The sequence below is a fragment of the Schistocerca gregaria genome, chromosome 4, assembly GCF_023897955.1.
Source record: "Schistocerca gregaria isolate iqSchGreg1 chromosome 4, iqSchGreg1.2, whole genome shotgun sequence".
In the NCBI taxonomy this organism is placed as follows: domain Eukaryota; kingdom Metazoa; phylum Arthropoda; class Insecta; order Orthoptera; family Acrididae; genus Schistocerca; species Schistocerca gregaria.
The window spans coordinates 737,535,513-737,552,040 of record NC_064923.1 but is presented as its reverse complement, the minus strand read 5'-3'; the positions used below and the strand labels follow the sequence as shown (position 1 = coordinate 737,552,040).

The 16,528-nt window shown below is 45.4% G+C and overlaps 1 protein-coding gene across 1 annotated transcript in view; it reads right to left on the bottom strand.

Moving 5' to 3' along the window:
• LOC126266850 (aminopeptidase N-like) overlaps positions 1-16,528 on the bottom strand; it is a 191,788-nt gene that overhangs the window by 45,859 nt on the left and 129,401 nt on the right. The window contains exon 10 of the mRNA XM_049971451.1: positions 8,708-8,900. Coding sequence (XP_049827408.1) covers positions 8,708-8,900 — 193 coding nt within the window. The remainder of the gene's footprint in view (positions 1-8,707; positions 8,901-16,528) is intronic.

The window sequence follows — 16,528 nt, the reverse complement described above, 5'->3', positions numbered from 1 at the left end:
TCGAACCTTCGCCGGGACCAGCCGCACAGTCCATGGCTGCAGTGCCTTAAACCGCTCGGCTAATCCCGCGCGGCTCAAGGTAAATGGGAAATGGGATAATCTTCTTAACAGTTAAATGCTGTATTGTATGTTAGCATTCAGAAGTGAACCCAACGCCGCCTCTCCCCCTCCCCCCCCCCCTTTCTCTCTCAACCCTTCGAATCTGAAAATTTGCTCTCCGTTTCATGCAAGAACCAGTTTTTCACGAATTCCGCTGTTTACGATGTCGTATCACCTGAACTATGAGCGTGCAAAAATGTAACAGGACATAGGGAATGATGCACTGAATAAATTGAGGTAGAGAACATGGAATTGGAAAAGCCAGCTTACGGAGGTACACTTGTCTACAGCTTTGTCTAGCATTACAGTTTTCCAGCTCATTTACAACTAACATCCGTACGAGTTTACACGCACTGTCGTCCGGCCCTGGTAGCTAAGTGGTCAGCGTGACAGACTGTCAATCCTAAGGTCCCGGGTTCGATTCCCGGCTGGGTCGGAGATTTCCTCCGCTCAGGGACTGGCTGTTGCGTTGTTCTAATCATCATCATCATTTCATCCCCATCGACACGCAGGTCGCCGAAGTGGCGTCAACTCGAAAGACCTGCACCAGGCGAACGGTCTACCTGACAGGAGGCCCTAGCCACACGACATTTCATTTCATTTTTTTACACGCACTGTGCTGTTTATTTACATGTACATTCTTTATTTATTGCAGGGAAACGAGGAGGACGAGCCTGATTACTACATAGTACAACCCGCTCGCTGGACTGGAAGGGGACGTCCTGTTCCGTGGCCTGCGAGGTCACTTGAGCAGAGCCCCTCGATTATTTCATATGGGGATACGGGAAGCCACTTGTTATGAGACCCGAGCTGATGCGGAGACGGAATTATTTGTCAGAATTGTAGCCGCCTGACATGTGATTCGAAACATACCAGGGATTTTTGTCAGGGTGTGTCAGAATCTTGATCGCCGATGCCATGCTTGCGTTGAACATGTTCTGAGATACAGTACAAACTGTACGTTGATTGAGTCAGTCATGGTATTTGCAGTTAACTGTAACTAATGTAAATAAACAAAGCAGACACTAATGGGTTGGGGTTTGGGATGTTTGTGGGAAGAGAGCTTTCGCGGATGATGCTGTAGTATACAGAGAAGTTGCAGCATTAGAAAATTGTAGCGAAATGCAGGAAGATCTGCAGCGGATAGGCATTGGTGTAGGGAGTGGCAACTGACCCTTAACATAGACAAATGTAATGTATTGCGAATACATAGAAAGAAGGATCCTTTATTGTATGATTATATGACAGCGGAACGAACACTGGTAGCAGTTACTTCTGTTAAATACCTGGGAGTATGCGTGCGGAACGATTTGAAATGGAATGATCATATAAAATTAATTGTTGGTAAGGCGGGTACCAAGTTGAGATTCATTGGGAGAGTCCTTAGAAAATGTAGTCCATCAACAAAGGAGGTGGCTTACAAAACACTCGTTCGACCTATACTTGAGTATTGCTCATCAGTGTGGGATCCGTACCAGATCGGGTTGACGGAGGAGATAGAGAAGATCCAAAGAAGAGCGGCACGTTTCGTCACAGGGTTATTTGGTAACCGTGATAGCGTTACGGAGATGTTTAGCAAACTCAAGTGGCAGACTCTGCAACAGAGGCGCTCTGCATCGCGGTGTAGCTTGCTGTCCAGGTTTCGAGAGGGTGCGTTTCTGGATGGGGTATCGAATATACTGCTTCCCCCTACTTATACCTCCCGTGGAGATCACGAATGTAAAATTAGAGAGATTCGAGCGCGCACGGAGGCTTTCAGACAGTCGTTCTTCCCGCGAACCATACGCGACTGGAACAGAAAAGGGAGGTAATGACAGCGGCACGTAAAGTGCCCTCCGCCACACACCGTTGGGCGGCTTGCGGAGTATGAATGTAGATGTAGATGTAGAAACGCGAGGTCATCGGTCTCGTCGGATCAGCGAAGGACGGGGAAGGAAGTCGGCCGTGTCCTTTCAGAGGAACCATTGCGGCATTTGCTGGAGCGATTTACGGAAATCACGGAAAACCTAAATCAGGATGAGCGGACGCGGGACTGAACCGTCGTCCTCCCGAATGAGAGCAGACAGTAACGTTATCTCGTTACGCTGGCTGCTCCGACCCCAGGTTCCCTACCTCAAAGTGTGATGTCAGCTACCATTCTGCAGAGATTTAATATTTGCTGAAATGCTACTGGGTAATGCATTAGTACGGTCGTACCTCAAATTGACTAATTAGGAATAAATAAACTGGGAAGCAATGGTAAATATCCCCAATTCCCTAAACAAGCCCACGTGTTCACATCACAAATAATTCTTATTGCACGTTTTGTACCAGGAAAGCTTTAGCTTGGCTTGATGAGTTACCCCAAAAAATAATTCCATAACACATTATGGAATGAAAGTCGGCATAGTGTGTCAGCCTTTTCATTTGATGTCCACTATGTCTGACAAAATTCGCATTGCAAAAAGAGATTTGTTTAGGTGCATCACCAGATGTGTGGTGTGTTCCCGCCAGCTTAATTTTCTTATCAGGCTGTAAGGCCGAAAATCCAACGCTGTTGACTTCGTCATGTGTTTGTCACTGCATTTTAGGCATTTACTGGTGGGAAATCTCTTACAAGTTCTGAATTGCATACAGCGTGTTTTTTCTACATTTAGTGACAAAGAATTGGCTGGGAACCAGTTATTAACGTCCTCGAAAGTTTCATTGCCGATATTTCTAAGACTACACGTGATTAGCTACTTATTCCAATGGTTGTATCATCTAAGAACAAAACAAACTTCTCGTAATATTACTAAGGAAACGCTACTGATATACACAAAAAAAAGCAAGAGCCCTAAGATAGAACACCAAGTGTAATTGTAATTAGATCCCAGTTGTATTACGCTCGATAGCTTAATACACGTCTCTTTCCCAGTGACACCCTTTGTTTCCTGTCAGAGATGTAGGAACCAAACCATTATGCAGCATTTTCAGTTACAGCGTAATATACTAATTTACTGGAAATGATATTGTAATTTACAAATTCAAATGCCTTTGACAGACCACAACATACAGTAGCCTGTAACTTATTACCTAATTAATTAAGTACATTTTCACTATGTAGATTGTTTTATCAGTACCAGAAACCCTTAAAATCCGAACTGACAAGGAACCCGTGGAATGGGAGGTTGGAAAAGACCAATGATGTTTACGGCATTCGACTCTCCACATATTGTCTACCATGCAACTACTATGTTGGCTGTTCGTGCAAAAGGGGGCGAGACTGGAGGTGTCCAGTAGTGAGAACAGCACGAGGTTGTGTTACGTAGTCCAACTACTTAGTCGAAGAGTAACTCGCAACACGCTGCAGCTCTAGTGGTGCAGAGCAACGCCAACGATAAACGAAGCAAACATTGCATTATATCTGCAGCAATAGTTGCCGAGGTTGACATTTCGTCAGAAGGGCACTGAAGAGTTTCGTAAGATCGGCAGATGAAATATTAATGTTTTTGCAAGATGCGTCGGTGGGTTGTGTGCGGTCTATGTACGAGTACTTGAGGAGCACTATATGACGATACGTGCCTGACAAATGAAAGTGATAACGAAACACGTTTCGAACCACGTAGATCATCATCCTCGTCGGACAGGGAGCCACAAATCCCGTCTCCAGTGTAACGTAGGAAAGGACAAACGCAGTCCAAGGAGCGGGTACTAAACGTAATTACATATACGGAATATCATCCGCAGAGTAGTAAAAAAAAAAGAAAATTATGAACAATGGCGTAAGAAAAACTTACGACGTTCAAGGGAGGCCGAGGTGCACTTTCAACAAAAGCTGGTGTTTGTCGGTTTCAAGTACGCGTGATACAATTTGCAGGATGTGCATGACAGTGACCAACTACGTTATACACATCAAACTACGGGTGACGCAGACTACAATGATTTTAGGGGAAGCAGTGGACGGTTGCGGAACTTCAAACAGAGCTACAGAACTGGAACAGGTACGATGACGAAATTTCAAACAAAGCGTCAACTTGACGATGGATAGTAATCAGCGGAATCGGCCAGAAAATTTGTAGATGAGATAAAATAACTTATCTCATCGTTCAGTAACGAATTTGTTTTCGTCTCCGACCAATCGGAATTTGAAGAGAAAATACAGATGAAAGGAACACTGAAAATGAGAGATACCGAGAGAGTTGTAGCAAGCTGAACTAACATCAGTGCCTTAACGCATTCGCATACAATTGTGCCGACTGTCAATGTGAATGGGGAATTGGCTGGAAGGTTATTTGTTGCGCTCCGAGAAGCCGGTGCTGCTCTGCCCCCTACGATAACTCTTGGTGTGCGTCATCTTGCAAGGGCGGTAGGGAATATTCACGTCGCAGAAAACAACAGTGGGAAAATGGCCGTAAGAGAACTACAACTATGGCATAAGCGCTGCTTTTGGCCAATAGCTGATAAAAATAACTTGCTTTTGCTTGATTCCTGGTTAGCGTATAAAAATCATACTTTTTTAGAGTAAACTATCCTTCCTGAAAAGTGTGTGACATTGCGTTTCATACCAGCTGGAACATCAGGACAAATTCAGCCTATAAAACGTGTTATCACATTATGTGCAGCTACGCCTTAATGGGTAACCAGTTTCATGGTAAGCTGCACGACAGACTGTTTTGAATTCGCCTGCATGCCATCAAATTCCATCAGTTCTCACCATCCCGTTGCACCAATATATTTCTATATGCATTCTTTGATAGGGTGTAAGGTGTCAGGCAAATCCAACACCTTCCATGAAAACCCTGACATGATAAGCAAATCCAGTAGTATGTCACATAGCTCAGAATAAATCGTGACATTAAATTAACTAAAGTAATACGAGTAACGAGTGAGCAAATGGAATACCACAGACGAACACAAGAATGCCTAAATGCATGTCGTACCTTCCCACCGTGAAACAGATGCAGTTCCGAGAGGAGAAACGAGGACAGAAACCGAGAGCAGAACCGTATTAAGCTAGAAGGCCACACGATAAGGGACGGACTGGACACCCACGTCGCCAGCTAACCACTAGGGCCACACCACCCGCACGTTTTAGCGTGAGACTTTTTCGCGTCTCTGTTACGTCAAGGACCACCCCCCAGCCCATGTTAAAAGCTAGAGCCCTCCAGAAAAACAGTATAGATCTTACGATAACACAAAAAGGGCCACTACCACCCGCAAGTTTTAGCGTGAGCCTTTTCGCGTGTCTGTTACATTAGGACCACTCCCCAGCCCATGTTAAAAGATAGAGCCCTCCAGAAGAACAGTATAGATCTTACGATAACGCTAAAAGGACCACACCAGCTGCAGGTTTTAGCATGAGACATTTTCGCGTCTCTGTTACGTTGCAAACTTTAAAAATATTGCCCCACCACGAAAAGTATAACCTTTCTCATTGGATAGACAGAATTTTTGTAGGCGGAGCTTAAGGTTAACAATGAGACCCTGATTGGTCAGATGAAAACACAGTCAGATAGGTTTTTTTAAACCAACTTCCGTAAATTGTAGTAAGGAGAAGTTAGAAGAGTTGGTTCCGAGACGGCGAGCTGGATGGCTGCTGCGCCGGCCGCCGCCCCCCTGACGAACACCGACAAGGCAATGAACGCACGCGATGACGCATAACAGCGCATAAAGCTTCACTCAGAACTGCAGAAGTCTCATCTGTTACACCTCCTTTTTGCGTAATACTAGTGTCGTTCGTCAATTAAAGCTCATGGTGTTCACATTTGCCACTTGAAGTAAAGATCTGAAACGCGATGATTTTTCTGTTATATAGTTATTGAGAAGCCACATCAGCCACTGTAATTTACGACAAGTTAGATAAGTAATTGAAGATAATTGAGGGTCACTGTAGACCATTTTGATGGTTTTTCTCTTTTGTGAAACTTAATTTAAACCTAGATTGTAGATGTGATATGGCATAGGTCATCCTTCGATCGATTGTAGAACTTGGCAACCCATTGAGGGAATATTCGTTCACATTTTTGTTGAACGCAGTTGGTTTTTACCATCCTGTATTAAAACACTGAATTTTATCAATAGTGCAATTTATAAACGATGTTTTGTGAGTAGAATAAAATTTCCAATGGAAAACTTAACTGCTTTTCGACGTTATTTTACCAGCTAACTAAAAATAGGAAAGCCTTGAACCCCTTCCACTAAATTTAGTTAGTATTAAGATTCTTTTACAGGGAATGCAGTGGAGCTGACGCTGAGATCATTTAATATTTGGTTATATCATCGCTAGTCTCACTGAACTCTTCTGAATTCTACATGTCATGTCTGGTCTGGCGTCTCCTTACCAGCAACAGGTCCCAGGTTCAAACAAGTCAATTTCCTAAAAAACACGCTCAGAGCGTCGTTGCGCGAAAGTGGTAGGGAGACACGATATAGAACGAACAGACACAACCATGAATGTTTAGAAGGGGATACCTAGGTGAAAGCCCTGCTCCGTTTGTAACTCCCAAGGAGGACGCCTCTGACACTGACGGTGCCAACCTCTGTGACCACGTGGTGCGCAAGTTTTCATTCGTTGTTTAGGGTGCAAGTTAATAACATGTTTTTAACTTTTCTCCAATGTCGACGATGTGCACTTTGCGAAGTGTAATACATGCATCCCACTGAATTGTATTCTCTGCACGTGTCGGGCACTAATTTTCTGTGGCCTTCCTGATGCACACTGTGAGTCGTTAGCAGCTAATAATTACAAATGAGCCTTATTAAAGAGTGAACTTGCGACCTTGCACTGAGGGGTTCCTTGTGAGGCTTTGACAACATACTGAATAAAATTTTCACACTGCAGAGTAGTAGGCACTGGTACGAAACTTTCTGGCAAATTAAAACTGTATGCCAGACGGGGACTCGAACTGGCGACCTTTGCTTTTAACAGGAAAATGTTCTACCGACTGAGCTACCCACGCACGACTCGCGACCCCTCCTGCCAGTATCTCGTCTCCTCCTTTGGATAATGTAATATTTGTTATCAGATGGTTAAGAGGCCGACTGAATATTTGGGAATACTGGCTAAAGTGAAATTGGACGGAAATTTTATAGTACACTCCTGGAAATGGAAAAAAGAACACATTGACACCGGTGTGTCAGACCCACCATACTTGCTCCGTACACAGCGAGAGGGCTGTACAAGCAATGATCACACGCACGGCACAGCGGACACACCAGGAACAGCGGTGTTGGCCGTCGAATGGCGCTAGCTGCGCAGCATTTGTGCACCGCCGCCGTCAGTGTCAGCCAGTTTGCCGTGGCATACGGAGCTCCATCGCAGTCTTTAACACTGGCAGCATGCCGCGACAGCGTGGACGTGAACCGTATGTGCAGTTGACGGACTTTGAGCGAGGGCGTATAGTGGACATGCGAGAGGCCGGGTGGACGTACCGCCGAATTGCTCAACACGTGGAGCGTGAGGTCTCCACAGTACATCGATGTTGTCGCCAGTGGTCGGCGGAAGGTGCACGTGCCCGTCGACCTGGGACCGGACCGCAGCGACGCACGGATGCACGCCAAGACCGTAGGATCCTACGCAGTGCCGTAGGGGACCGCACCGCCAATTCCCAGCAAATTAGGGACACTGTTGCTCCTGGGGTACCAGCGAGGACCATTCGCAACTGTCTCCATGAAGCTGGGCTACGGTCCCGCACACCGTTAGGCCGTCTTCCGCTCACGCCCCAACATCGTGCAGCCCGCCTCCAGTGGTGTCGCGATAGGCTTGAATGGAGGGACGAATGGAGACGTGTCGTCTTCAGCGATGAGAGTCGCTTCTGCCTTGGTGCCAATGATGGTCGTATGCGTGTTTGGCGCCGTGCAGGTGAGCGCCACAATCAGGACTGCATACGAACGAGGCACACAGGGCCAACACCCGGCATCATGGAGTGGGGAGCGATCTCCTACACTGGCCGTACGCCTCTGGTGATCGTCGAGGGGACACTGAATAGTGCACGGTACATCCAAACCGTCATCGAACCCGTCATTCTACCATTCCTAGACCGGCAAGGGAACTTGCTGTTCCAACAGGACAATGCACGTCCGCATGTATCCCGTGCCACCCAACGTGCTCTAGAAGGTGTAAGTCAACTACCCTGGCCAGCAAGATCTCCGGATCTGTCCCCCATTGAGCATGTTTGGGACTGGATGAAGCGTCGTCTCACGCGGTCTGCACGTCCAGCACGAACGCTGGTCCAACTGAGGCGCCAGGTGAAAATGCATGGCAAGCCGTTCCACACGACTACATCCAGCATCTCTACAATCGTCTCCATGGGAGAAGAGCAGCCTGCATTGCTGCGAAAGGTGGATATACACTGTACTAGTGCCGACATTGTGCATGCCCTGTTGCCTGTGTCTATGTGCCTGTGGTTCTGTCAGTGTGATCATGTGATGTATCTGACCCCAGGAATGCGTCAATAAAGTTTCCCCTTCCTGGGACAATGAATTCACGGTGTTCTTATTTCAATTTCCAGGAGTGTATGTTTTTTATCTCCTACCTTAAACAGACTTTTAACTTTAGCATAGTTCAGCCATTCGGGTTTCATCTGAAAGTAATGTTTTAGAAACGCGTTTCGAATGTGGAACAAAAGAAACTGTGTGGGTGTCTTACCGGTCCATTTGTAGTTGAGGAGCATCAGTTCTCCATCCGACAGTCCTACGGTGATGTTCATCTCGTCGTCGAGCATCCACACGCTCTGCATCTCGTCGTCGCTACCCAGCTGGGAACCGTTGTTGAAGGTGATGAAGATGGGCCACGGCGCTGCGGCCTCGCCATCCCCGGACGGCGTCAGCTGGAACTTCCACTGCCAACAACGGGCAGTGAGGTCACCGACCGTATCGTGCTGCTCCTGCACTTGGCACTCGAATTGTAATAATAACTGAGTAATAATCGAGTAGTGAGAATTACTGGAGACTGGGAAACCACCTGCCTGCTCCAGCCAGTGACTTCTCCACCATCCCGGAAACCCTTACTTCGAGCGTATCCGACATGGCGGCCACGAACCTATCCACTTGTAAGGTGGCAGAATAAATGATAATGTTCGCACCTTACATCGCAACAAGAAGGTGAATATTACGCCTAACGTACTTCGGCGGTTATGAGAACATTTGCCTCTCAGTTGTTGTTGTTGTGGTCTTCAGTCCTGAGACTGGTTTGATGCAGCTCTCCATGCTACTCTATCCTGTGCAAGCCTCTTCATCTCCCAGTACCCACTGCAACCTACATCCTTCTGAATCTGCGTAGTGTAGTCATCTCTTGGTCTCCCTCTCAGTATGTATTTCAAAAAGGGTTGACAGTAACTCGACGGTAATTACCACACCGTATGCGTGTCTTTGAACGGAAGGTGGAACAGGCAACGTGAGTCATTTTTAGTTTGAAAAGACAGGTGGGCAAAGGAATAGTGAAGGCGCGCTGCAAGGGTTAACGACGGAAGCCACTTCAAGGTGTGGCAGGAGGAAGGTCAGCGACCCGACCGGGTGATTCAGGAGGGAGGGCCTCGCAAGGGACAGAGAAAAGGCTTTAGAAAGCTGCGTTTCGGAATTCCGATGGGATGCGAAGAAAAACTAGTAACGCATTTCGATCACGCGTCCAGCGCTTGTGACACGAGGAAAGGTCAATGTACTTTAGACCTCAAGGAGAGAGACAAATCGTCCGATTGGCGGAAACGCACAAGGAAGGAGAAAAATACTGAAGTTTGGATGCAGTTTGATAGAGTGGACATTGCGATTAGTAGAGAGAGTTTACACAAAATAAGAGGAACGCTCCTATTGGTCGAAAAAGCCCGTGACGTGGAGGATAAATGAACCCAAGTGGGGGAGGCAGTTCTGCCGTGAGTAGGACAAGAGAGAAATTTTCGGGGATTCGTCTCTGAACTGGCGTTAAGTGCAGAACGGAGTGCTTATCACTCTGTACAACTCAGTGAGGAAATTTGTGTGGACACTGCCCTCACAGCGGCTGCAATCCAGCTCTAGAAACTTTTAGCTCCAACTGTGGAGAAACGAACCAGCCAAATTAGTTAATTGTTCTTGCGAGAACTGAGAGGGCACTGTAATATGCACGCTGCTCCAACCATGTGCGTGTATATCGCCACATACTAAGACTAGGGCTGAGTACATGTTTCCTCGCATAACGAGAAACACAGGGGAAGTTTCTGCTGGAAAGTTCAGCAAAGGCCTGATTAGTTTTGTAGGAATTTCAGTGGGAGAGAGCGCCATTGCAGTATGCAGCTTGTTGAAGATTAAGGTAAACACCGCATACAGGGGCTTAAACTATGTTGCTTCACCAGCTTGTGTCCACTGTAAACTCAAGCGGCCTTGGGTAATATTGCGCTCAAATTTGTCACGTAACTAACGATCTACCGTAGATTTGATTGTCATCCTAAATAGTACTAACTATGAAGCGCAATCGGACGATTTTCGTAGTACTGACCAACATCATAACATATGTGTAGGAGCAGTTTTGTAAAGAAACTTCCAATTTAACTTTTATATTATTGTGCTTAGGATTACGGTTCTTTCAGAGAGTTAATATTTAATAGTGTTGTGTGTAGGATTATTTGAGTTTTTGATGTTGGCGAGATGCGCTAACCATTGCGCTGTTTTTATGTCGTCGAGTTGAAAACTGTGTAAAAGCTGTAATTTTTGTGCTAAAATTTACATCAATAAACTTGTCATTTCAACTTACACAGTTGTTTTCAATTCTAGAATAAGCACCCACGTTACACACTGACTAAAGCCAATTAAATGAGTGGGACAAACGCGGCAAAAAGGGATCTCGGGCGATTATAAGCTATAAATTCAATAATAAATACAACACCATTCGAGGCGTAACATTCTGAAAAAAAACCACTCTAAACTGCCAAAAAACAAAAGCCGACAAAATCATTCAACACAGTATCACAGTATCCCAATCTGCAGTTAACTTACATAGCTGCACCATATAACAAAATACCAATAACCCCTCCCCCCCCTTCCCACCACAAATACGAAAGCCGTTATCCCAACCTCCAGCTTACCTATGTAACTCACCCCTAGACCAGGATACCAATAAACCCTCCCCCAACTGCAAACTCGGGTATCCGAATCTCCAGTTCACCTATATACGAGTACTTTGACTGTACCCAGAAGTGCACTTACGGTGTCCGCGGTTTTGTTGGATATTGCATTTGGTAATTGTGTGCGTAGTGAATAATGGAAAGTGAAGATGGGAAATGACAAGTCGGACAGGACAAGGCGAAACGCATGAGAAAATAGTTTTCGATAAACGACGTGAATGGATCAGAGTTTTAAAATTAAATCGTGGAAGGTGATAGAGGAATCGTGGTTCATTAATGAAATCGTGGGGGAAGGTAGTTGGATCAACGTTTATTAATAATAGTGTCATACGTTCGATATACACTCCTGGAAATGGAAAAAAGAACACATTGACACCGGTGTGTCAGACCCACCATACTTGCTCCGGACACTGCGAGAGGGCTGTACAAGCAATGATCACACGCACTGCACAGCGGACACACAGGAACCGCGGTGTTGGCCGTCGAATGGCGCTAGCTGCGCAGCATTTGTGCACCGCCGCCGTCAGTGTCAGCCAGTTTGCCGTGGCATACGGAGCTCCACCGCAGTCTTTAACACTGGTAGCATGCCGCGACAGCGTGGACGTGAACCGTATGTGCAGTTGACGGACTTTGAGCGAGGGCGTATAGTGGGCATGCGGGAGACCGGATGGACGTACCGCCGAATTGCTCAACACGTGGGGCGTGAGGTCTCCACAGTACATCGATATTGTCGCCAGTGGTCGGCGGAAGGTGCACCTGCCCGTCGACCTGGGACCGGACCGCAGCGACGCACGGATGCACGCCAAGACCGTAGGATCCTACGCAGTGCCGTAGGGGACCGCACCGCCAACTCCCAGCAAATTAGGGACACTGTTGCTCCTGGGGTATCAGCGAGGACCATTCGCAACCGTCTCCATGAAGCTGGGCTACGGTCACGCACACCGTTAGGCCGTCTTCCGCTCACGCCCCAACATCGTGCAGCCCGCCTCCAGTGGTGTCGCGACAGGCGTGAATGGAGGGAGGAATGGAGACGTGTCGTCTTCAGCGATGAGAGTCGCTCCTGCCTTGGTGCCAATGATGGTCGTATACGTGTTTGGCGCCGTGCAGGTGAGCGCCACAATCAGGACTGCGTACGACCGAGGCACACAGGGCCAACACCCGGCATCATGGTGTGGGGAGCGATCTCCTACACTGGCCGTACACCTCTGGTGATCGTCGAGGGGACACTGAATAGTGCACGCTACATCCAAACCGTCATCGAACCCATCGCTCTACCATTCCTAGACCGGCAAGGGAACTTGCTGTTCCAACAGGACAATGCACGTCCGCATGTATCCCGTGCCACCCAACGTGCTCTAGAAGGTGTAAGTCAACTACCCTGGCCAGCAAGATCTCCGGATCTGTCCCCCATTGAGCATGTTTGGGACTGGATGAAGCGTCGTCTCACGCGGTCTGCACGTCCAGCACGAACGCTGGTCCAACTGAGGCGCCAGGTGGAAATGGCATGGCAAGCCGTTCCACAGGACTACATCCAGCATCTCTACGATCGTCTCCATGGGAAAGGTGGATATACACTGTACTAGTGCCGACATTGTGCATGCTCTGTTGCCTGTGTCTATGTGCCTGTGGTTCTGTCAGTGTGATCATGTGATGTATCTGCCCCAGGAATGTGTCAATAAAGTTTCCCCTTCCTGGGACAATGAATTGACGGTGTTCTTATTTCAATTTCCAGGAGTGTATTAATAATCATTGAAGCACCTGCTTTCTCCTGTGGTTTACTTAAAAAGCTAAGAGTGCAGTTTAAATGTTACAACATAATCTCTTTTATTTGACAACATTCTGCTATTGTGCCACAACCTAATTTCCTAAACTGTACATCATGACGACTGGAGCACACTAAATGACACAACGACATACCTCACAGACAGCACATAATTAAACAGCTAGAGCGTGCCACAGCGCCGGCTACAGCACTTCACTTCCACTCCGAAACATTCCGAGACTCCACGAGTCGGCGAGGTGTTGCGACACAGCGCAGCTGGATTAAGATGACAACAGGATTTTGTCAGAGACGATAAAGAACTCGGAAGAGTATCTGAATGAAATGGATAGCCTGTCGAAAGGAGGTTATAAGTCAATATCGACAAAAGTCAAGCAAAGGTAAGTCTGATTAAATCAGGTGACGATGAAAGAATTAGATTCGGAAATGATACATCACAACTGGTAGACGAGTTCTGCTTTCTGCGTAGCAAAACAACTGATAACGGCAGAAGCAGAGAGTTTGTAAAACGTAGCCTGTCTATACTCCGAACAGGTATCTGAAAAAGACGAATTTCTTAACATCCAATATAAATTTAAATTTCACTTAGTTTTTTGTGTATGTATTTCTCTGGAGTGCAGCCTTTTTTTAACTTAGACATGGGCAATGAGCAGTTCAGACAAGAATATAGAAGCTACTTGGAGGGTGGAGACAGAGAACAGTGTCTAAAAATAAGGTGCATCGTTGGCCTAAGCGGAAGCGAATTGCTGACAGGGATAGAACACATTCTCCAAATTGAAACGTATGATGGCTCTTGTTGCATGTATGTAAACGTGCAGAGTGGTTATAGTAATACTTTGGCTACTTGAGCCAGTATACCGCATAGGCACTCAGCTTTACAAGAATGATGTTCGGATTGTGCGCTGCAGGATTTGCGTTATTAGTGGTGCTGGTTCGTTCTACGTCTACATCTACATCTACATGAATACTCTGCAAATAACATTAAGGTGCCTCGCAGAGGGTTCATCGAACCACCTTCACAATTCTCTATTATTCCAATCTCGTTTATCACGCCTTAAGAACGAACACCTACATCTATCAGTAAGAGCTCTGATTTCCCTTAATTTATCATAGTGATCGTTTCTCCCTATGTAAGTCGGTGTCAACAAAATATGATCCCATTCGGAGGAGAAAGCTGGTGATTGCAATTTCGTGAGAAGATTCCGCCGCAACGAAAAACGCCTTTCTTTTAATGATGTCCACCCCAAATGATGTATCATTTCAATGACACTCTCTCCTCTGTTCCACGATAATACATAATGTGTTGCCCTTCTTTGAACTTTTTCGATGCACTCCGTCAATCCTATCTGGTAAGGATCCCATACAGCGTAGCAGCATTCTAAAAGAGGACGGACAAACGTAGTGTAGGCAGTCTCCTTAGTAGGGATGTTGCATTTTCTGTGTCCTGCCAATAACACACAGTCTTTAGTTAGCCTTCCCTAAAACATTTTCTGTGTGTTTCTTCCAATTTAAGTTGTTCGTAATTGTAATTCCTAGGTATTTAGTTGAATTTGCCGTCTTTAGATTTGACTGATTTACCGTGTAACCGAAGTTTAATGGATTCCTTTTAGCACTCGTGTGGATGACCTCACACTTTTTGTTATTTAGGATCAACTGCCAATTTTCGCACCATTCAGATTTCTTTTCTAAATCGTTTTGTAATTTGTTTTGATCTCCTTATGACTGTATTTGCCGATAAACGACAGCGTCATCTGCAAACAACCTGAGACGGCTGCTCATATTGTTTCCCATATGGTTTACATAGATAAGCAACAGCAAAGGGCCTATAACACTACCTTGGGGAACGCCAGAAATCACTTCTGTTTTACTCGAAGAATTCCCGTCAATTACTATCAATTCGCTGACGGGAAATCACAATACAGTCACAGAACTAAGACAATATTCCTTAACCACGCAATTTTACTACAAGCCGCTTGTGTGTTACAGTGTCAAAAGCCTTCCGCAAATCCAAAAATCAATCTGAAATCCCTTGTCAATAGCACTCAACACTTCATGCGAGTGAGGAGCTATTTGTGTTTCACAAGAACGATGTTTTCTAAATCCATGTTGACTGTGTGTCAATAGACCGTTTTCTTCGTTTTAATTAGTAATGTTCGAACACAGTTTGTGTTCCAAAATCCTGCTGCATATCGACGTTAATTATATGGGCCTGTAATTTAGTTGATTACTCCTACTACCTTTCTTCAACATTGGTGTAACCTGTGAAACTTTCCAGTCTTTGGGTGCGGGTTTTTCGTCTAATGAAATGATTGTTAAGTATGCGGCTAATGCATCAGCATACTCTGAAACGAACCTAATTGGTATACAGCCTGAACCAGAAGACTTACTTTTATTGAATGATTTAAGTTGCTTCACTACTCCGAGGCTATTTGCTTCTACGTTACTCATGTTGGCAGCTGTTCTTGGTTCAAATTCTGGGATATTTACTTCGTCTTCTTTTGTGAAGGTATTTCGGTAGGCTGTGTTCAGTAACTCTGTTTTGGCAGCACTGTCTTCGATAGTATCTCTCTTGCTATCACGCAGAGAAGGCATTGATTATTTCTTGCGGCTAACATCACACATGAACAAAAAATCTTTGGATTTTCTTTCAGGTTTCGAGACAACGTTTCGTTGTAGAAACTGTTATAAGCATCTCGCATTGAAGTACGCGCGATATTTCGAGCTTCTGTAGAAGACCGCCAATCTTGGAGATTTTGCGTCTTTTTAAATTTCGCATGTTTGTTTCGTTGTTTCTGCAACAGTGTTCTGAACCGTTTTGTGTACCAAGGAGGATCAGCTCCATCGTTTGTAAATTTATTTGGTATAAAACTCTCAATTTGTGCCGATACTATTTCTTTGACTTCAAGTCAAATCTGGGCTACACTTTCATTATTATTAATTTGGAAGGGGTGGAGATTGTTTCTCAGGAAGACGTCTAGTGATTCTTTAACTGTTTTTTTGAATAGGTGTATTTTTCGTTTATTTTTAGGGGATTTGGGGGTTTCAATATTGAGTCTCGCTACGACAACCTTGTGATCACCAATCCCTGTATCCGTTTTGATGCTCGTTATTAACTCAGGATTATTAGTTGCTGAGAGGTCAAGTGTGTTTCCACAACCGTTCACTACACGCGTGGGCTCATGAACTAACTGCTACAAATAATTTTCAGAGAATGCATTTAGCACAATTTCGGATGATGTTTTATGCGTAACTTCGGAATTAAACATGTATTTTCGCTAACATATCCAAGGTGGGAATTTAAGGAGATGGGACCTAAATAAACTAAAAGAACCAGAGGTTGTACAGAGTTTCAGGGAGAGCATAAGGGAGCAATTGACAGGAATGGGGGAAAGAAATACAGTAGAAGAAGAATGGGTAGCTTTGAGGGATGAAGTAGCGAAGGCAGCAGAGGATCAAGTAGGTAAAAAGACGAGGGCTAATAGAAATCCTTGGGTAACAGAAAAAAATATTAAATTTAATTGATGAAAGGAGAAAATAAAAAAATGCAGTAAATGAAGCAGGCAAAAAGGAATACAAACGTCTCAAAAATGAGATCGAC